The sequence below is a fragment of the Octodon degus genome, unplaced genomic scaffold, assembly GCF_000260255.1.
Source record: "Octodon degus isolate 3935 unplaced genomic scaffold, OctDeg1.0 scaffold00016, whole genome shotgun sequence".
Lineage (NCBI taxonomy): Eukaryota > Metazoa > Chordata > Mammalia > Rodentia > Octodontidae > Octodon > Octodon degus.
In genome coordinates, this window is record NW_004524592.1 from 25,385,974 (window position 1) to 25,403,726 (window position 17,753).

At 41.4% G+C, this 17,753-nt stretch overlaps 1 protein-coding gene across 2 annotated transcripts in view; it reads right to left on the minus strand.

Annotated features, from left to right (window-relative positions):
- Positions 1–17,753, minus strand: part of Tet2 (tet methylcytosine dioxygenase 2) — a 92,801-nt gene that overhangs the window by 14,500 nt on the left and 60,548 nt on the right. For both annotated transcript variants that reach the window (XM_023710029.1, XM_004626707.2), the window contains 4 exons: positions 11,667–11,817; positions 10,108–10,197; positions 2,592–2,729; positions 1,231–1,585 (listed from right to left, as the gene is read on the minus strand). In XM_023710029.1, coding sequence (XP_023565797.1) covers positions 1,231–1,585; positions 2,592–2,729; positions 10,108–10,197; positions 11,667–11,817 — 734 coding nt within the window. The remainder of the gene's footprint in view (positions 1–1,230; positions 1,586–2,591; positions 2,730–10,107; positions 10,198–11,666; positions 11,818–17,753) is intronic.

Sequence of the window (17,753 nt, forward strand, 5' to 3'; positions counted from 1 at the left end):
TGAGAGCTCTTTATTGTTCATCCAGGAGCATACTGCAACTTCTCTTGCCTTTTGAATTATGCTCTTTGCTATTTCCTATATGCTACTTCTGGAGGTATTAAAATATCACAAGTTTGTATAACTAGAAAATCTTACTTTTAGTTTTCAAAGGTATGTTTGCTAAGTATAAAATTCAGAGAGGACAGATCTTTTCTTTCAGTCCTCTAATTAATCTAGTTTCTTACACACTTGGTCCTTTTTTCTTTCTTTCTAATGTGGAATAAAATGCTGTTTAATTTTGTTCTTCCATAACTAATATTTTTATATATATGCTTTAATGATTTGTTTCTTTACAAGAAGTTTTGGAAAATTAAAAAAAAAAAAACTTAGTCTTCTGAATATCTTCATTTCCCTTTGCCTAGCAGAGATGGTTGCTTCTAAGCAAACTGGATTAGCAGCACAAAAGACACATTTTCTGCAGTTAATTCCCAAAATTTGGAATTTTTTTTTTTTTAATAGTTTCAACAGTAGATGTGAGGCCAAGGGCAATGGAAGGAGAATCTCAACTTAATGTTGAGCAAAAGGCTCCACTGCTGTAAGTAGAGGTGCATCCTCCTCTCTTGATGGGTTTCAGAGAACAGCTATATGTAAATTACAGACTCAGCGCATCTAACGAAAAGGATCTTTTCCAAACGAACATCAAACGTAGGCTTAAAAACTTTTTGTTTTTTTAAAAACAAAATCTTCCTATGTGGCCCAGATGGACTTGAGTTTACTATGTATGCCAAGCTGGCCTCAGACTTGCAGTTCTTGTCCTGCCTCAGTCTCCATGCCCAGTCAGATAAAACTATTTTTTCCTTTATTCCAGGATTTGCCTGCCACAAGAGCACAACTTTTTTTCATTTTGGAGGACTTCACCTGCATGATGCTTGCTACACCTTCACTGGCAGCATCCATGGCTAAGGTTGTGCCCGCCTTCTTGGCTCTGCAGGCGTGCCCACAGTGCTGTACACAGTGCCGCATTGCCAGGCTGACACAGTTTTTATCCTGTCACTTGTACTTTTGCTTTTCTCAGTTTATTATGAAATAAAATCCAAACTTCTCCATCAAGCTCAGGAACAGCACCTCTGAGAGCAGAGCCTGGTATGCTAAGGAAGACTCTGGCACAGAGCGAAGGCTATAATGGATACAGCCTCCTGAACCAATGCCGCTAGGCTCCCACTCAGCCACACAGCACACACACACACTTACCCGTCAGCTCCTTGGCCTGGCCTGCAGTCTCTGCCTGCTTTGTCCGCAGCACAGCAGCCACCTTCTCCTTCTCGCTCTTGGCACTGTTCTCCAGTGAGGACAGCTTCTCAGCGGCCGCTTTCCTGGCCTCTAGCTTCCTCTGTCTGCAGGTCTTGGCTGGCTCTGCCAACATTCTGACCTTCCGCCGGAAGGAGGTCAGCACCTGAATGGCGCCACTTCGCTTCTTCTCCTCCTGAGCCTCCACACTCCCGAACTCGTCCTCGTCGGCAATCTTGTACAGAGGCAGCACGTGCAGCTGCTCATCCTCGGGTGTGCTTCCCATGTCTCGATTGTCTTCTCTTGTGAGCGTGCACACCTGGTGGGGAAGGGAGACATCACAGTTCAGTCTATAGGGTGGGCGGGAGGGAGGGAGGTGGGCTTGGGGCTTGCTCTGCAGGGTAAGCACATTGGCCAAGAGGTCCCCACAGCCAGCAAACTGGGAATGGTTTCAGCATTTCCGAGGAGGTGAATTAAATACTCTTAGTCCTTTGCTGTTTTCCGAGTTCTGATCTAAGACATTAAGCTAATACCTTCTCCTTCAAACTTTGCTCATGGTTTCTCAAAATGCCCTGGGGTTGAGTCCCCTGCCACCCTAGAATGACCTGCTGCCTGGGATCTATGTTTCATCTCAAGCCTCACTGGACATTTTCCTCAACTCTGCCTATGTCCAAGCTGGCAACGCACTGGGCTACCTCATTTATAGTTGAAAGCTTCTTCATCAGAACTTTCTTTTGTTCCCTTTGAGAACATGTTGCCTGGGCTGGTCTTGAAAACTCATAAGCTCAAGTACCCTTTCTGTCTCAGCATCTGGGACTCTAGGCATGAAGCCCTATGCCAGACTCTGAATTGTTTTTTTTCCACCTTTTAATCTGCACTCTGCAGGCAAGACAAAGCAACAGGCTTCAACAGGGGGAACAGGCACCTCCCTAAGACCCCACTGATGTTCTTCCATCACAGCTTCAACTTGGAAAGCAGGTTAGAACGGCCCACTGCACTGCGGTTCATCACAGTGCACAAGCAACAGTGATGATGTTTTCATCTGCACCATGTGGCGCAGTGACAGGGACCTTCTCTAGTGAATGGTTTTCTGCTCAACTGGGCATAACCTCCTGGGCACAGATTCTAAAGAGGGAGTGGTTCCCATCAGGTAACTGGACAGGCTGCTTGGACATGGACTCAGCTTGTCGCTGAGAACCCCACAGTGCTTGTATTTATTGTCAGTATAGTTTCTTCCACTGTGCCCACCTGGTAGGTATATGCAACTTAAACCAAGAAAGCTCACCCTGGAACTGCAGCTTGTGTGTGGGACACAGGACACTCACCAGTGTGCTGCCATTGTGCATGTTGTGCAGGTCCCTGTGGGCATGGGCGCAGAAGTCCAAGCATGCGGTGACCCCTGAGAATGGGCGGCCCTCCTTTAGCCCCAGCCGACACTCGGGGGCTCTGTGCTCATATTCCACCTGAGGAAGACAATAGCATGTGTCAAGAGGTGGGGGGCTGACTTCACACCTGGATAAAAGCATCCTGAGGGGCCTGGGCTACATCCAACCTCTAGGAATGCTTTGCGCTGGACATCCAGGAATAAAATGGAATGACCCATAGTAGAACAAATTTCTTACCAGGGTTTAATTTGTATTTTGCAGAGTTACTTAAGTATAACTGACAGGGAGCCTTCTGGTGGCTTTGTCTCCTTCTGAATGTACCCCAGCACTCACACACAAAAGGCAAGAATGATGCCAACCAGCTGTACCCTTAGCTCCCAATTATTAGTCATTCTTAAGTACCAATTATTCACTGCTAAGCAGGTATTCTACATAGGCATTTGGGATATGCATGTACACCCACATAATGACCACTGTACACAAAATAAAGTCTAATTTCCACAGAACCCCAAGTTTTTCAAGTTTTCCCCATGTATCTTTGAAAGCCTCATCTTTTGTTTTGTTTGCAGGCAGCTGCTGATCTGCTTTCTGCCACTACAGAATAGTTTGCATTTTAAATTGGAGTAGCTTGGAGGAGGTAATTTTTATATATGGTGTGAACTAAGCATTTATGGGTATGTGTACACACTCCATATGGCTATCCAATTCTACAAATACCGCTGGATGAGATGATTCAACTGTCTTTGTTAAATAAAATCAATGGACTGAGATTATAAACTCTTTAATCCATTGGTATATTTATTGTGTGTGTGTGTGTGTGTGTGTGTGTGTGTGTGTGTACATATCAGTAACAATTCTCTTAGTAGATTATTAGCAAGTTGAAGGTGTTTGTGATCTTGGAACCAAACCTGCCTGTACACACACACACAGTAATCCTTCAGCCTATGAACACTTCTGCTTTTGAACAATTCAGTTTGCCAGTATCATCACTTGGCAAACTTTGCTTCCAGTCTGGAACTCTGCTTTAGGTGACAAACACAACTAAGGCCATCTTTTCCAGAATCATGGAAGAAATTTGTGAGCAAAGGTACCACTGTATAGCGTATGGCTTTTATCATCTTGTCAATTTCTTTCAAAAAGCTTGCTCAGGTTTTGATACTAAATTCATCAATTAGTTTGGGAAGAATTGACATTTAGCAATGTTTAGTCTTGTGATTAACATGGTATAGCTCTCCAATTTATCAAAGAGATTTCTGTCAAGTTTATGCCTGAGAATTTTGCATTCTGGATGCTATTTTAGTTGTTGGTTATTCTTGTTTAAATTTTTAATTATTGCTAGTATATCAGAGTGTTCTTATTGTATCATTTTGCTAAGCTTATTAGTAGTTCAAGGTCTGCAATGCCCTCACATCCTTCAATACAGTGCTTTTACTTTCAATCATGCTAGTTTTAGATCAGTTCGCTATTCCCTCAGCTGGTGCCCGCAGATGTCCCATTCTTTCTCGGTGACTCTGCCCACGGGTGCAGATTTCGTCCAATTCTGGATGGCGCCACTGTGTGTTCATACTCATTACAGAAAGTGGCTCGATGGCTAAGGTCACTTCACTGTGGGTCATGGAAATCAAGCACACACCCCAGGAGGCTCTGCTGCAGTCATCGGTTGAATTCTCCAAAATTAGAGATGAGTTAATGCATTTTGGGGCAAGGAAAGCAGTGTGGAGCTGAAGACAGAACCATGGGAACCACAGCTACCAGTGTGCAGATTTGCCTCAAATAGTTCTAATTGATGATGATGTTTTAGATTTTGGGGGAACACTTTCTCAGGAGACAAGTGTGTCATCCCCAAGTACAAAAGTGGGAGGCCACACCGCTTGTCATGGCCTTCATCTTAGGAGAGAGAGCATGACTTAGCTCCCAGAGTTTCATCTCTTAGGGAGAGAAAGCTCCATTGTATGGATGCTGAATGTTGACAAGTGTGTTCTCTGCATCTGTTGAGGAATCCTGTTTTTTCTGTTACATCTGTTGATTTGGAAAATGACTTTGAGAGTCAAATGTGTCATGCATTCCTGACATGAGCTCCATTTTCTCTCTTCTATTCTGCTGGATTTAATACATTAAGAATTTTTACAGCCATGCTGTAGAATTTCTTTTCCCGAATGCCTTTGTCTAGTCCTGGTACTAGAAGGGTACCAGCTGCAGAGAAAGAACCGGGAAGCGTTTATAGATTTTCCAGTGCTGGAGGAATTTGCAAGAGCTGGGATCCTTTGCTAACCTGGGTAGGAGGTGTTCTTCGTGGACGGTTTTCAGCTATAAATCAAAACTAGGTCACAGGTTTTGACTACTTTTCCCTTAATGAGTTTTGCTAGTTATATCTTTCAAAGGCTCTATATCACATAACTTGCTGAATTTATGGATATGAAGTTAGTAATGGTGTTTCTCGTGTGTGTGTGTGTGTGTGTGTGTGTGTGTGTGTGTGCATGTGTGTGTGTGTGTACACTGGTCTACACCTCCTGCCTCCAATTCTCGGTGTGGGTCATTTTTTGCATCTCTATTGCTCCCGAACAAACTGTCTCAAAGTACCAGCTTCTAGGTTCACTTACTTACTGCATTTTTGTTTCTTCTGTTTCACTGATTTTTGTTCTTGTCTTTAGTTTGTCCTGTCTTCCACCCGCAGGGCTTAACTGCTCTGTTTTTCAAGTTTCTCAGGGCATGAAGTTTCCTGACTTGAAACTACACTTGCATGTCAACCCCTGAACGCCTGAGGCTCTACCTGCACTGCGCACATTCCAGTGTCATTTCTGCCGTCCATTCACTTTTTGCTTCCTAATTTCCTAGGTGATTTCTTCATAGGGTATTTAGATAGTGCTCAATTTCCAGATGTTTAAGGATTTTGTAGGTACCCTTCTGTTAGTTTATTTCACTTCATTTATTTATATTTGAGGCTTTAAATTTTATTGATAATGGCTTTGTAAATTGGTTAAAATTGCTGAATCTTCTCCTGTTACACTTTCTACTTATTGTATTAATTATTGAGAGATATGTTCAAATCTCTGTAGTTGTGAGATTTTTACTCTTTGCTTTTATTTTATTATTATTATTATTTTTTTTTTTGTGGAACCGGGGATTGAACTCAGATCCTTGCGTTTGCCAGTCAAGTGCTTATCCTACTGAGCCATCTCTCCGGCCCCCACTCTTTGCTTTTAATTTGAAGATATTAAGTGTAACAATTTGAGACAATTATGTTCTCTTGATGTGAGTCTCCCCATTAAATGATAACCTTTGTTATAATGAAGTCTGCCTGCTTGATAGTTGCTCTGGCTTTTCTTTTGATCAATGTGAGCACGATGTGTCTTTCCTTCTCCTCCAATTTTTTGCTTACGTCTTTATGATTAAAGGGGTTTGCTTAGCTTTGCTCTTTCAGTGCAGTGTTAATACCATTCATAGTTCATAGGGCTGCTGATGTGGATGAATTTAAATATATCTGTTTTCTATTTGTCTTACCTTTTGTGTTCCATTTGTTTAAAATAGTATTTTTGAAATGGTTCCCCTTTTCTCTTTCCTGTCTGACCTATACATACTTCAGTGGTATTGGCTTTAAAGTCTGTAGTCAACAGTGAAATAATGTATGAGTCCACATGCAGTATAAGAACTTTACAACAGTACAGTTTCAGTTCATACTTGTGTATGCTCTGGACCTCAGTATGCAGTGTGAATATATTTTTAGATAAAAGTCATCTTTATAGTAATTTTTCCAGCACTTGGAAGGCTGAGGCAGGAGGACTTTGGTGACATCAAGGCTAGGCTGAACTCTACAAACCTTGCCTCAGACAAACAAACAAACAAACAAACAAGCTAGGTTTTATCTTCTATGCTTTCTTATCTGCCCAATCACTTCCTTTGCATTTTAAGATGCTAATTTGCTATTGGTCAATTCCTTCACCTTTGATGCCTGAAAAATGAATTTTTTCATCTTCTGAGAAAGGTTGGTACTGATTACAGATTTCTGAGTTGATAAGAGTCTACGCCCCTTTAAGTATTTGAAAGATCTATATTTTCTTTCTTCTTTTGTGACATACAATTTCATGTCTTTATGGTTACTTTCCACATGAAATTTTATTCTCTTTACCACTATTGGGGACAAACTTATTATGATGTTTCTATGCACTTTTCACTGTGGCTTCGTAAAATTTAGGATTTATTGATGTTCTCATATCTATGGGTGTATAGTATCATTTTGGAGAAATGTGAAAAAATTTCCATTTTTAGAATTAAAAAAAAATCTCTTGTAGGCCTTCTATTACTTGCAGCACATATTGTCTGCCACTGATCAATTCCATTTTTCCTCAATCTTTTTTGTTGTCTGGATATTGGAAATTTTCCATTGCTATGTTTACAAGCTTACTAAGCTTCTGTTGCTAAAATTCCACCTAGCATATTTTTATATTTAGGCTTTATAAATGTTCTTTCTAGCAGCTTAGGGTGGATTTTTCTTTGTGTTGTTCACAGTTCATGGTTTCTTATGATCATCTGAATGTCCAGAAAGAATATGACTGTGTGAATTCCAAGGTCCTCATATTCTATGGTTGTGTCATTCCTGGGACACTTCTGTTACCAGATGTCCATTCTTTCTCACTGTATGTCATACTCCCTAGGGTTTTTTGGGCAAGTTTTAAATGGATGCTGGACATTACAAATTATACCTTGTTGATTGTTGAACTTAAAAACAAATCTTTCTTCTGCAGTACTATTAAATTACTTTTGAATCAATTTGACCCTTCATGGTCTTGATCTTAAGTACTCTTAGGCGGGCCCAGAGCACCCCCAGTTGCTTCTCACAGAGCAGAATCCTCATGAGTGCTCTGCTCTGCTCTACTTCCTGGGTGTTGGGAAGTCTCCTGCCAGCTGGCTGTTGGCAACACAATGACTTCAGGTTTGTTGGGAGCTCAAAGGATGGCCCGGTCTGCTTCTTTGAATGGCTCCTCCCCGGCACTGGTAGTTTCCCTTCCCTGAGATGCTGCATGAACAGAGCCATGCTATAAAGACAGGTGATGTGCTCACTACCCAGTAAGTTTTCACCAGTTTCCTATTATTTCCCACTGGGCACATGTAGCATGGTGTGAGTGGATCACCAGAAATCCACTCCTATGTCTGGACAACAAATCGAAGTTTTTGGCTTTCTTCTGGGCTCAAATTATGCTAAGATGGTCACCCAAGCCACATAGCGAGTGTTTAAGACCCAAATGGCCAGTGACTATGATACTGAATAGCAGAAGCAGAACATTTTCATCACAGAAGGTACTCTGAGACAGCACTTGCCTAAGGTTCTTCTCCACAAATGACAGGCAGCGTATACCTTTGAGATGTGAACCTACTATTTCATGTCTCATGGTGCAAAAATCATAGACGAGCAAGCATATGTCTCCCACACAGACAGGAGAAAAATGATACATAGAACTGAAGAAATGATGTCAAGACTCAGTGAAGCTTAGCATAGCAAGAAAATGTGATAAAATCAAGGAATATAGCAAAGAAGGATGTTCAAATGTGAAATGAGAGATAACTCAGTAGAGGAGAAGGGGCAAAGACCAAGTGCCAGCTCTATGATACTACCCACAATAGCAGATGTTCTTTACCTGTGCTATGAGTACAGATGACATGGCTGTTTTTATTTCTAAGTCACTAACATATCAATGGACAGAACCCATAGTATCTGCCATGCAATATTAAAACTCTTATCCATTTAAAAGCTTTAATTGACTTTGTTATTGGTCCTTTCTCCTCTGGATAACCTGTACTCTGAAAACAATGAGGGCCTGCATTCCCAGCCATGCCAGTGCTGCAGCTCCTTATTGCATCCTGCCAGATCCAAAATCTCCCATCTTCCTCCTGGTTGCTCCTCTAACCCAGATACCTGTCAGTCCACGCACTACAAAAAGAAATTCAATGCCTTTCCCCGTTCACTTATTAAACACACTGGTCTTCACTGATCTTTGATACGTCTGATAGAATCACATGTGCCAACCACAAACTCGGTGGGTCCCTAAGTTCTTTACTGCCTGTCCTTACGTGCAATTAGACATCACCCTTGACAAACTGTACCTCACATATTTCATGGACAGATTTTATTTTCTCCATCCTCCATGCTAATCCTTTAACATGGTGTCTACAAATGCCTTGCCTAACAACTACAGTAGCTTTCTTCTCTTTTTGACCTTACACTCTGCCTCATTTGGCTCCTTGAGTAGCCTTTTTGAAATACAGATCAACATCAGTTCATTCCCCAACATTAATCTCCAAGACAGTCTACAGATTTGTCATCCAGGTACATTTGTGATGTTACATCTCTACTTTTAGGAACGACCCTTTCTCATTCTCTCAGAAGTATGCACAGGCCTCTGTGCTAGTTACCTTCATCTTATCTATTGCATAGTTAACTGTTAACTTACCTGGCTCAAGAGAGTCCTGAGGGGCGGGGACAATGAGGGCAGCAAGCACACACAGGCTGCATAGCTGCAGGGGCTCTGAGGGAGACAGCCTATTGGAGGATGTGGGTCACAGGGTGTCACCTAGAGAATGTCTCCAGCCCTGTCTCCTTCCTCTTTGTGCGGTTCCCTGCTCTGCTTTCCCAGCCTCCATGAACTGAGCAGTTCTGCTTCACCATGCCCTCCCACCATGGTGTTGCTACCTAGAGGACAGATGAGCACGGCCTGAGCTTTCAGGCACCGTGAGTCAAATTAAACCTCTCCTCCCTTAGGATGCAGGGGTCAGATATTCTGTCCCAGTGACAAGACCTAACTAATATACTGATAACTGCTGTTTTACTGTCTGTCTCCTTTTAATAAGCAATTGTTAACCATGAGAAACCGCATGGAGGATCTTCAACAAATAGCCAATAGCTTTCACGTGTGACTACTTTGGTTGTTGGTATTCCTAAAAGTGATGACATCATAGCCTTTCCCATGAGCAATTTCCAACAAGATCACCTACTATCTAGCTGAATATACATAAAATAGGTAACACAAATTAGTACTTAGTGGATAGAGGCCAAATGAAACAAAATATGGCAAAATGTGACATACTGGGACATCCCTATATATGCATACAGCACTGCATGCTCACAGCTTTCTAGAATCCTCTGAAAAATAGTTACAGGCAATTGAAAAAGCTATAGTTGGGGCCAAATAATTTTAATGTAATGATCAAAATCTACCTAAAGAGTCAAACTTATCCCCATGAGAACCAGGATGGGAGCTACAATAGCTGGGAGCCTGAAGTCTCATTGTCTTTAAAGCTAAAAGGATCAAAATGTGCCATTCTGTACAGTTTTTTCATGGGCCAGAAGCAAGGGCTTATTAGGAAGAGGAAGAGTTACAAAAGGAAAGGAAAATTGCTGTTTCAAAATTTTTGTCCATTTTACTAATTAGTAAACTTAGCACCAATAACTATTTCAACTTACCTGATTATTGTAAGCATCAGGGGCAAGTTTCTTGTATATCGGTGCGATAAATGTGGCCAAGTTTTGCAAGTGAGACTCCAATTTCTCTTCCTGTATAAAATGAAGAATTCAACATTAAACTGTATATCCGTTTGCCATACATTAAAAAACTGTTATAGCATTCCCTCAAATGATGTAGGATGTAAATACCCTCTTTCTTTCAATGAGTTAAAAGCTTCTGTTTTAGTATTTTTAAAAAGTCCTGTCCAAGGTTATACAAGGCGAGCTAAGGAATCTACGCTTGGTAAGGTTGCTTTGCTTGCAGCTAGCTATAGACCTCTGTGGGGTGGGAGGTAACTGAAGCTTGAGGCCTTCAAGGGGTCACATTCTCCATCTCACTGTCCTGTCATCTGCTGAGGAAGAGGGACATTCAAGGGGGTTGGGGCTTCATGGATCTATGTACAGTATTCTCATTTCAAATTAGTGCGTGCTTTTCAAGTTGTTCTGTGCTCTTGTGGTCACAGCAGGTGGTCACTATGTGAGGGACAGTGAAGATTCTTCCTTTGTGACAGGTGGCAGGATACTGATGACTTATCCCAGACAGTGGGACACATGGAGACACGGTTGTCTCACTGGAGGCCTTAGACCAAGTTTGCACTGTGGCAGGCAGGAGGGACAGTCCCACCCCTTGTCCAAAGCACTTGTCCTGCTGACTGGCTCAGGTCCATTTTCATATTAGAGTTTTTAGCAAGTAGACCTCAATAATCAGATTGTTTAAAGCATTGGGTGGGACCTGAACTGTGAAGGTCTCTGTGTGGAGTGCCCTACAGGAGAGGCAGGAGGCTTCTGTCTGTTTGCTCAGCTTTGCGTGCAAAGTGGTTAAAGTGGTGAGCACTTCCCTTGGGGAGAAGCTCAGCATGGAGCATGAGTTGCTGCTTCTCCTAATGTTTACTAAATGTGTCCATAATTTATGGAAAGATGCCTAGCTTAAATATTTCTACTGAAAAGGAACGTCCCTTTGAAAAAAGTCTGTCATGATTTTAAGAGCTTTTGTACATTATTATATATTCATTTACTATTAGAGTAACCTACAGGAAAGTCATGACATTTTCCTTTTAGAGAAACATATTATTAGTATCTACAGCATAACACTGTACTTAAGATACAAAAGAAAAGTATAAGGTATATGGTGTGGAGGTTGAAATTTTGGTCAGGTTTAAATGCTAAATACATTGATTTCCTTTCCTCCCTCCCCACTTTCTAAAATGCTAAGGATTCAATTCAAGGTCCTGTACCTGCTAATGAAGTGCTCTACCTTGAGCTACATCCAAAGGCCTTTTTTTTTTTTTTTTTTTTTAACTTTGAGACAAGGTCTCGATAAGTTACTAAGGTTGCCTTGAACTTGTGATCCTCCTGCCTCAGCCTGCTGAGTAGCTGGGATAACAAGCATCCTCCAACATTCCATACAATACACTGAAATTTTCTTATTGTTCACATATTCTGGACCATATACTAGCTTAAACATCCATGCCCATCTGTTCTTTAGGAAAAACTGGTTGAGTGTCAGGAAGTAAACCAACCTCTTTTGCGTCATCTCCAGCCAATTTAAACTTCCTTGGGACCTTGCTTCTGGCAAACTTACACCCATTGTAGTACATGCTCCACGAACAGCCGAAAGAGAAGGAGGCACCACAGGTGTCTGGATCCAGCCCCTGGCAGGCACATGTTCTCCTAGAAAATCAAAGCACCAGTTCATGGCTAGGAACAGTGAGATCTGCCCCCGCCTCCATGCTCCCACGCTGAAGGCCAGCCTGTCCAATTTAGTGAGACCTTGTCTCACAATCAAAAGGGCAGAGATGCAGCTCAGTGGTGGAGCTCTGATTAGCATGATTGGACTCTGGGTTTAAACCCCAGCAGCCTCATCTATAAAAAAGACAGTTCCCGAGTGGGGTGCACCCAGTTAGAAAGCACCAAGCCAACACACAGAAAACTCCAGGCAAAGAGAATCTTTTCTACTTTCTTCCAGGGTCTGTCTCCCTAAAAGTCATTTCTCTCAGAATAGGTTTGTTTAGCGTCTTTCTATCCATCTTTTATTTATACACCTGAATATCAAATGTAAAACTTTAAGCTGTATCTGGATTCTTGGTATACAATTTTGAGAAGATGTATCTATACCACTGTGTGTAGTTGTACTTCATTAATTCTCATCATATTTCTTTGTGTGAATATATGACAAGTTAACAACCTTAAAATTGATGGATATTTGAGGGCTTTCTAGTTTTTGGCCTTAACAAAGTATTATATTCCTTTTGATATTTGACCTACCTATTCCTCTGAGTATCTCCTTGGAAGGTTAAATACAACATACTATAGGGACCCATGTATGCCCATGTTTACAGCATAGAATTCATAAAAGCTAAGCCCTGGAAGCAGCCTGTATATCCATCACAGATGAATGGATAAAGACAATTTATTCATTCATGTGACATTTACACACAGTGGAGAACTACTGTGCCACCAAGAATGATAAATTTGAGTCATTTGTAGGAAACTAGGTGCACCTTGAGAACACAATATTAACTGAAATAAATCACAAGTTTAAATATTGCATGGTTTGTCTTAGGAGAAATCCATGTGCTAATAAGGAGCAAAACAAAAATAGATGATAGAAAGTAGAGTGTTAGATCTTTGTCAGCTGGGAGCTGGACCGAGGCAAGTAGTGGAGGTGAGAAAAAGAACTTAAACATTATGTGCATGCTCCACCTCCACACAAGGAATGTGAATGCTACGCACTGCAGACATCAGCTGATACAACAAAGTATTCAAAGAAATAAAGGATGAAAAAAACCAAGATTATAAACCCAATTCTAGTAGTCTACTGTTATTATTATTATTTTGCAAATCATTTTATTGAAATGTGTCAAGAAAACATGGGCAGCACAAATGTATGACCAGGAAAAAAAAATCACATGTACAGTAATTTTTACAAAGTGAAGGTTAATCTTGGGAGTTGTCAGTTCCCTTCTCCACCCCCTATTTTGAAATTATGTATATTGTTCATAAAGAAATGTCAAAGCCAAGAGATCCTAGGTAAAATGAGATAAAAACAACCTGTAATCTTGACTATGTAAAGTATGAACTCAGGTTTTAAACTAGAATTTCAAGTTGAACATAGTTGTGCATGTAATCCCAACACACAAGAGGTTGAGGCAGAAGAAGGGTCATTAAGTTTGAGGCCAGCCTAATTTTTATAGCTTTACATCCTGTTTCAGAAAATCAACCAACAACAAATGAAAAAGTTCAAATTCTTTCTTAAAAATAATTTACTTCATGCTTGTCCTTGAGAAAGCTCAAGTTAATAACTTCTCGGGAAAAAGAAGCATATTTAGACAGTGTGATTTCCAACTGTGATTTTCCATCAAAATGAACAGGTTAAAAATCTCTGAAATTTGCTAAAGATCTTAACTATGCATTTATCCTGTCATTTGTATCCAAATGATTCCATGACAGCAAATCAACTCAGAAGACAAAGTATTTAAAAGAATTTCAGCTTGTAAATCCACAAGAAATATTACAATTGTATGATGGTCAGAAATGACCATTAGGCAGGTGTCATAAAAATGGCAGAATAAGGGACTTCGAAATTTTTCTTCTCCACAAAACTATGAGACTACTGGCAAAAATGACCAGAATCAACTTTTCAGAAATCTGGAAATTAACCAAAGGCTTGAAGCAATATTCAGTTTATTCAAGAAAAAAATTAGAGGGGCTGGGGTTCAGCATAGTGGCAGAGTGGTAATGGCAGAGTGGGATTCAGCATAGGGCCTATCATGCAGGGTCCCCTAGCTTTGATTCCCAGAACCACAATCAAGCCCAGTGTCACAATGAGAATTACTAGTGAGGTGGTGTTTTTAACCCATGCCATGTGCATCCTCTCCACAGCTCCATGGTAGCCTGGAAAACAAACAGCCTGCATCAGGATGAAACTCAAGCAGCCTGGCAGACTCTGGAGGGCAGCAAATGGGTGGACAGCTTCCAGGTACCATTCTCAGGGCACTGACATCAAGGGACCTCTTTAGTAGCTTCCCTGATGACCTCACTGGTCAGGTTACCTTCACTTGATCTGACTTTGGAGCACACCCAATATGAACAGCCCTCCTCCATGTTAAGTGTTTGTTAAAAATTAACTATAGGCAATTGCTGAATATTGCCACTGCCTAACATAGTGATAACAGATAAGCAAGAAACAGAATAACCAAAAAAACCTTTTTTTTAATGCAAGAACCAAGAATGTAGCTCAGGGGTAGAATGCTTGACTAACATGCACAGAGCCCTGGGATTGCACAGCCCTCCCTCCCCCAACATACACAAAAGGGAAAATCTTGAAAAGTAAGATGTCCATAACAGACTTGGAAAAGTTTCAGTACATTCCCAGAAACCTTCCCGTGTGTGTAGGACCATGTGCACAGTGAAGAGTCCTATGGAAGACCTAAACCGTCACCACAATCTAATCTTGAAATTCTCCAGCAGCAAGGGCACAAAGGCTAACCCAGGACTGCGACCAACTTGGCTGAGTGGTGGATGCCTGTCTCTAAACACCGAAGATCCCTTTGGCAAAAACTGACTTACTACTGAGCTTAGCAACTTCATAAAACTCTCTAATCATTAGCCGACCACTAAGCTAACCAAAGACTTCATGCTGCACATGACAGAGTCAAGCTATACGGAGTAGTTAAAAAAATATCATAAGGCAAATTCATGACAATAACCAGCAAGAGAACAAATCAGGGATGAGGAAGTGGCAATGTGATGTCCAGTGTTGCTGCATTACATTGCTAAAAATGTCCAGTTTCCAACAAACTCTTAAAGATACACACAAAGAAAACATAGTACATAACGAGGGAAGGAAAGTGACGAGAAGCTATCTATTGAAGTCTGTATGTTAACTTCTAGATAAAGACTAAATCAGCTATTTCAGCTTCTAATATGCAATATATTTTAAGTGTAAATAGGACCAACTAATGAAATATATGCAGTACGGAAACACTAGGAGAGTAAATTCACCCAGCATCAAAAAACCTTTTTTTCAAACTACCACAATAATGAAAACAGACCATAATCATCAGTGAATGCCAAATTATCATGGGGAAACGCGAGCACTGTAAACATTAGTAAATCAGAAACAAGAAGGCATTGTTTGCTGCTCGACGGACGTGAGGAACAGACGTCAGCGTGTCACAAGCACGCCTGCAATGCGTAGACACAGGTGCTATTTGAGTATCTAACTGTAAGTGCACCCATGATGTTAGCAAGAATGCGCAAAGAGTAAGCACGAAGCCAGCTACATGGAGGACACGGGGTGTTTTACAGGAAGCAACGTGGCCACTGGCAAATTCCTAAAGAGAAGGGAATCATCATAAAGACAAATCAGCTTGTGAGTTCTGTGACTGATTTTCCCCATGTGATACTTTCAGGACAGAAAAGCAGCTGTGTTTAACAGCTGTGCCATATAGCAGCTCCAAGTGGTAGCATTCTGCTGAAAAGAGTCAGTCAAGGCAAGGTGCGGGAACTTTCACTGTGTGTGTGTGTGTGTGTGTGTGTGTGTGTGTGTGTGAGAGAGAGAGAGAGAGAGAGAGAGAGACAGAGAGAGACAGAGAGAGAGACAGAGAGAGACAGAGAGAGACAGAGAGAGAGACAGAGAGAGACAGAGAGAGAGAAAGAGAGAAAGAGAGAGACTGATGAGGGTGTTCAAAGGACACACTCTAAACATAGTCCAATATCATATAGTCTGGTATTAAAAATAATGAGAAAGATCTATGCAAGTTGAAGACCATCCTGAACTACATATTGAGACCCTGTCTCAAAAAGGCCAAAAAAAAGGAGAGAGTCTGACTAGGTTTCACTTTAAAGAGAAAAAAATTAATAATGAAACTGAGTTTCAAAACAGTTAAAATTGATACATTGTGCATTGTTTTCTACCTAGTGGGTCCTCAGAGCACAAGATACAGGGGTGGTGTCTTGTCTAAACAACATGAACACAAAGTATGCTTTCCAAGGAACTAAGTGAAGCTAGTTTTTTTTTTTTTTTTTTAATTTCTTATCTGTTAGAGATACAAGTGCTTATGGATGAGATGATGTGGTATCTTTGTTCCTCTTTAAAACACAAGTTAGGGCAGGAATAATTTTTTTTAAAGTAGAGGAGTGGTGGGCAGCACATGCCTGCATTCCCAGCTACTTGGGAGGCTAAGCTTCAGTCAGTCCCTCTCCCAAAATAAGAACAGAAGAAAAGGACAAGGTTGGTGTTGCAGCCCAGCAAAGCAGTCCTGGGTTCACTCCCCAGGATTCCCAGTTTTGACCCCCAATACTTCCAAAGCTATTTTTTAAATGGGGAGGAATGACATGAAAAAAGAATGGTAAAATACTAATAGTAAAGCTGAGTGATCAGTTCATGGAGTCTGTTCTGTTTTGCTATTCCACTTAGGTATGTTTGGGGTTTTCATAATATAACATCTCTGCAAATGTCTGACAGCAGCCAGGATGGCAGAAGCCTTTCAGGGTTTGAGTCCCTTCCCAGATGCATTCCTGCAACTCTTACTCCCCTTCCCACAATGCCTAGGTTTAGTCATGAACAGAAAAGCAATCTCGAAGGGAAATCTTTAAAGTAGAAATAGTAGGGCTGGCCAGATAACTCAGAGGACTAAAGTGCCTGCTTAAGCAGAGAGCAGGGCTGGGATTCAACTCTAGGTCTGCCATGCCAGCCCCGTCACCCCGGGTGCACTGAGTTGGCAACTGAGACTGGGCATGGTACAGCACACCTACAATCTGAGCTCTAGGGAGGCTGAAAACAAGAGGATCACTACCAGTCCAATCTATGTAGTGAGACCATGTACTAAATACAGAAATAAAAAAAGGAGAAACAGTTGACTTGGCCAAAAGGAAATGCAGAAGTCAGTTTGTGACATCAAGCAGGAGGCATCCCGGAGCTCCTGTCCCCCTCTCCATCTTTGTCAGGGATGCACACCGGAGACTTGTAAGAGCTCAGTGACATGGCCCACAGCTTTGAGCATGAGAAGCCCACAGCTCCAATCTGAGCTTAGCTGTTCTTGGCAAAAAGTCAAGGTAGAAGGGACAGCAAAAGCTATCTCTGGTGAAGTCGTTACTGCTATTGGATGATGTATATTTTAACCATGTGTATGTTAAGTTTTAATTATTTTTAATTTGGGGGAATTGTTCCAAGAAACCTCAACCTCAGAGTCATTTGAATAACTACACTTCTTCACTGTGAAATTCCAGACAAAACCAAAGGGGACTAGAGGCCTTTCAGATCCTTAATCTGCAGGATGTCTCTGGCAAGTTCTGGACTCAACATTTGTGTTGCTTAAGCTGTATTATAAGTATTTGCAACTGGGCCAACCGCTTATTCTTAGTTTTTAAATCCTAGATGACAGTTTAGGGAAGGTGTGAACATAAAATTTCTTTGTATATGCCCAATTTTAATTCGAGAAATAAAAAACAAGCAGGGTGTGGTGGCGCATACCTGTACTCCCAGCACTGGGGAGGCTGAGGCAGGCAGTTTGTTGTGCATTTGAGACCAGCCTGGGCTACTAAGTGAGCTCAAGGCCAGCCTGAACTGCACAGTGAGACCCTGCCTCAAAAAGACAAATATA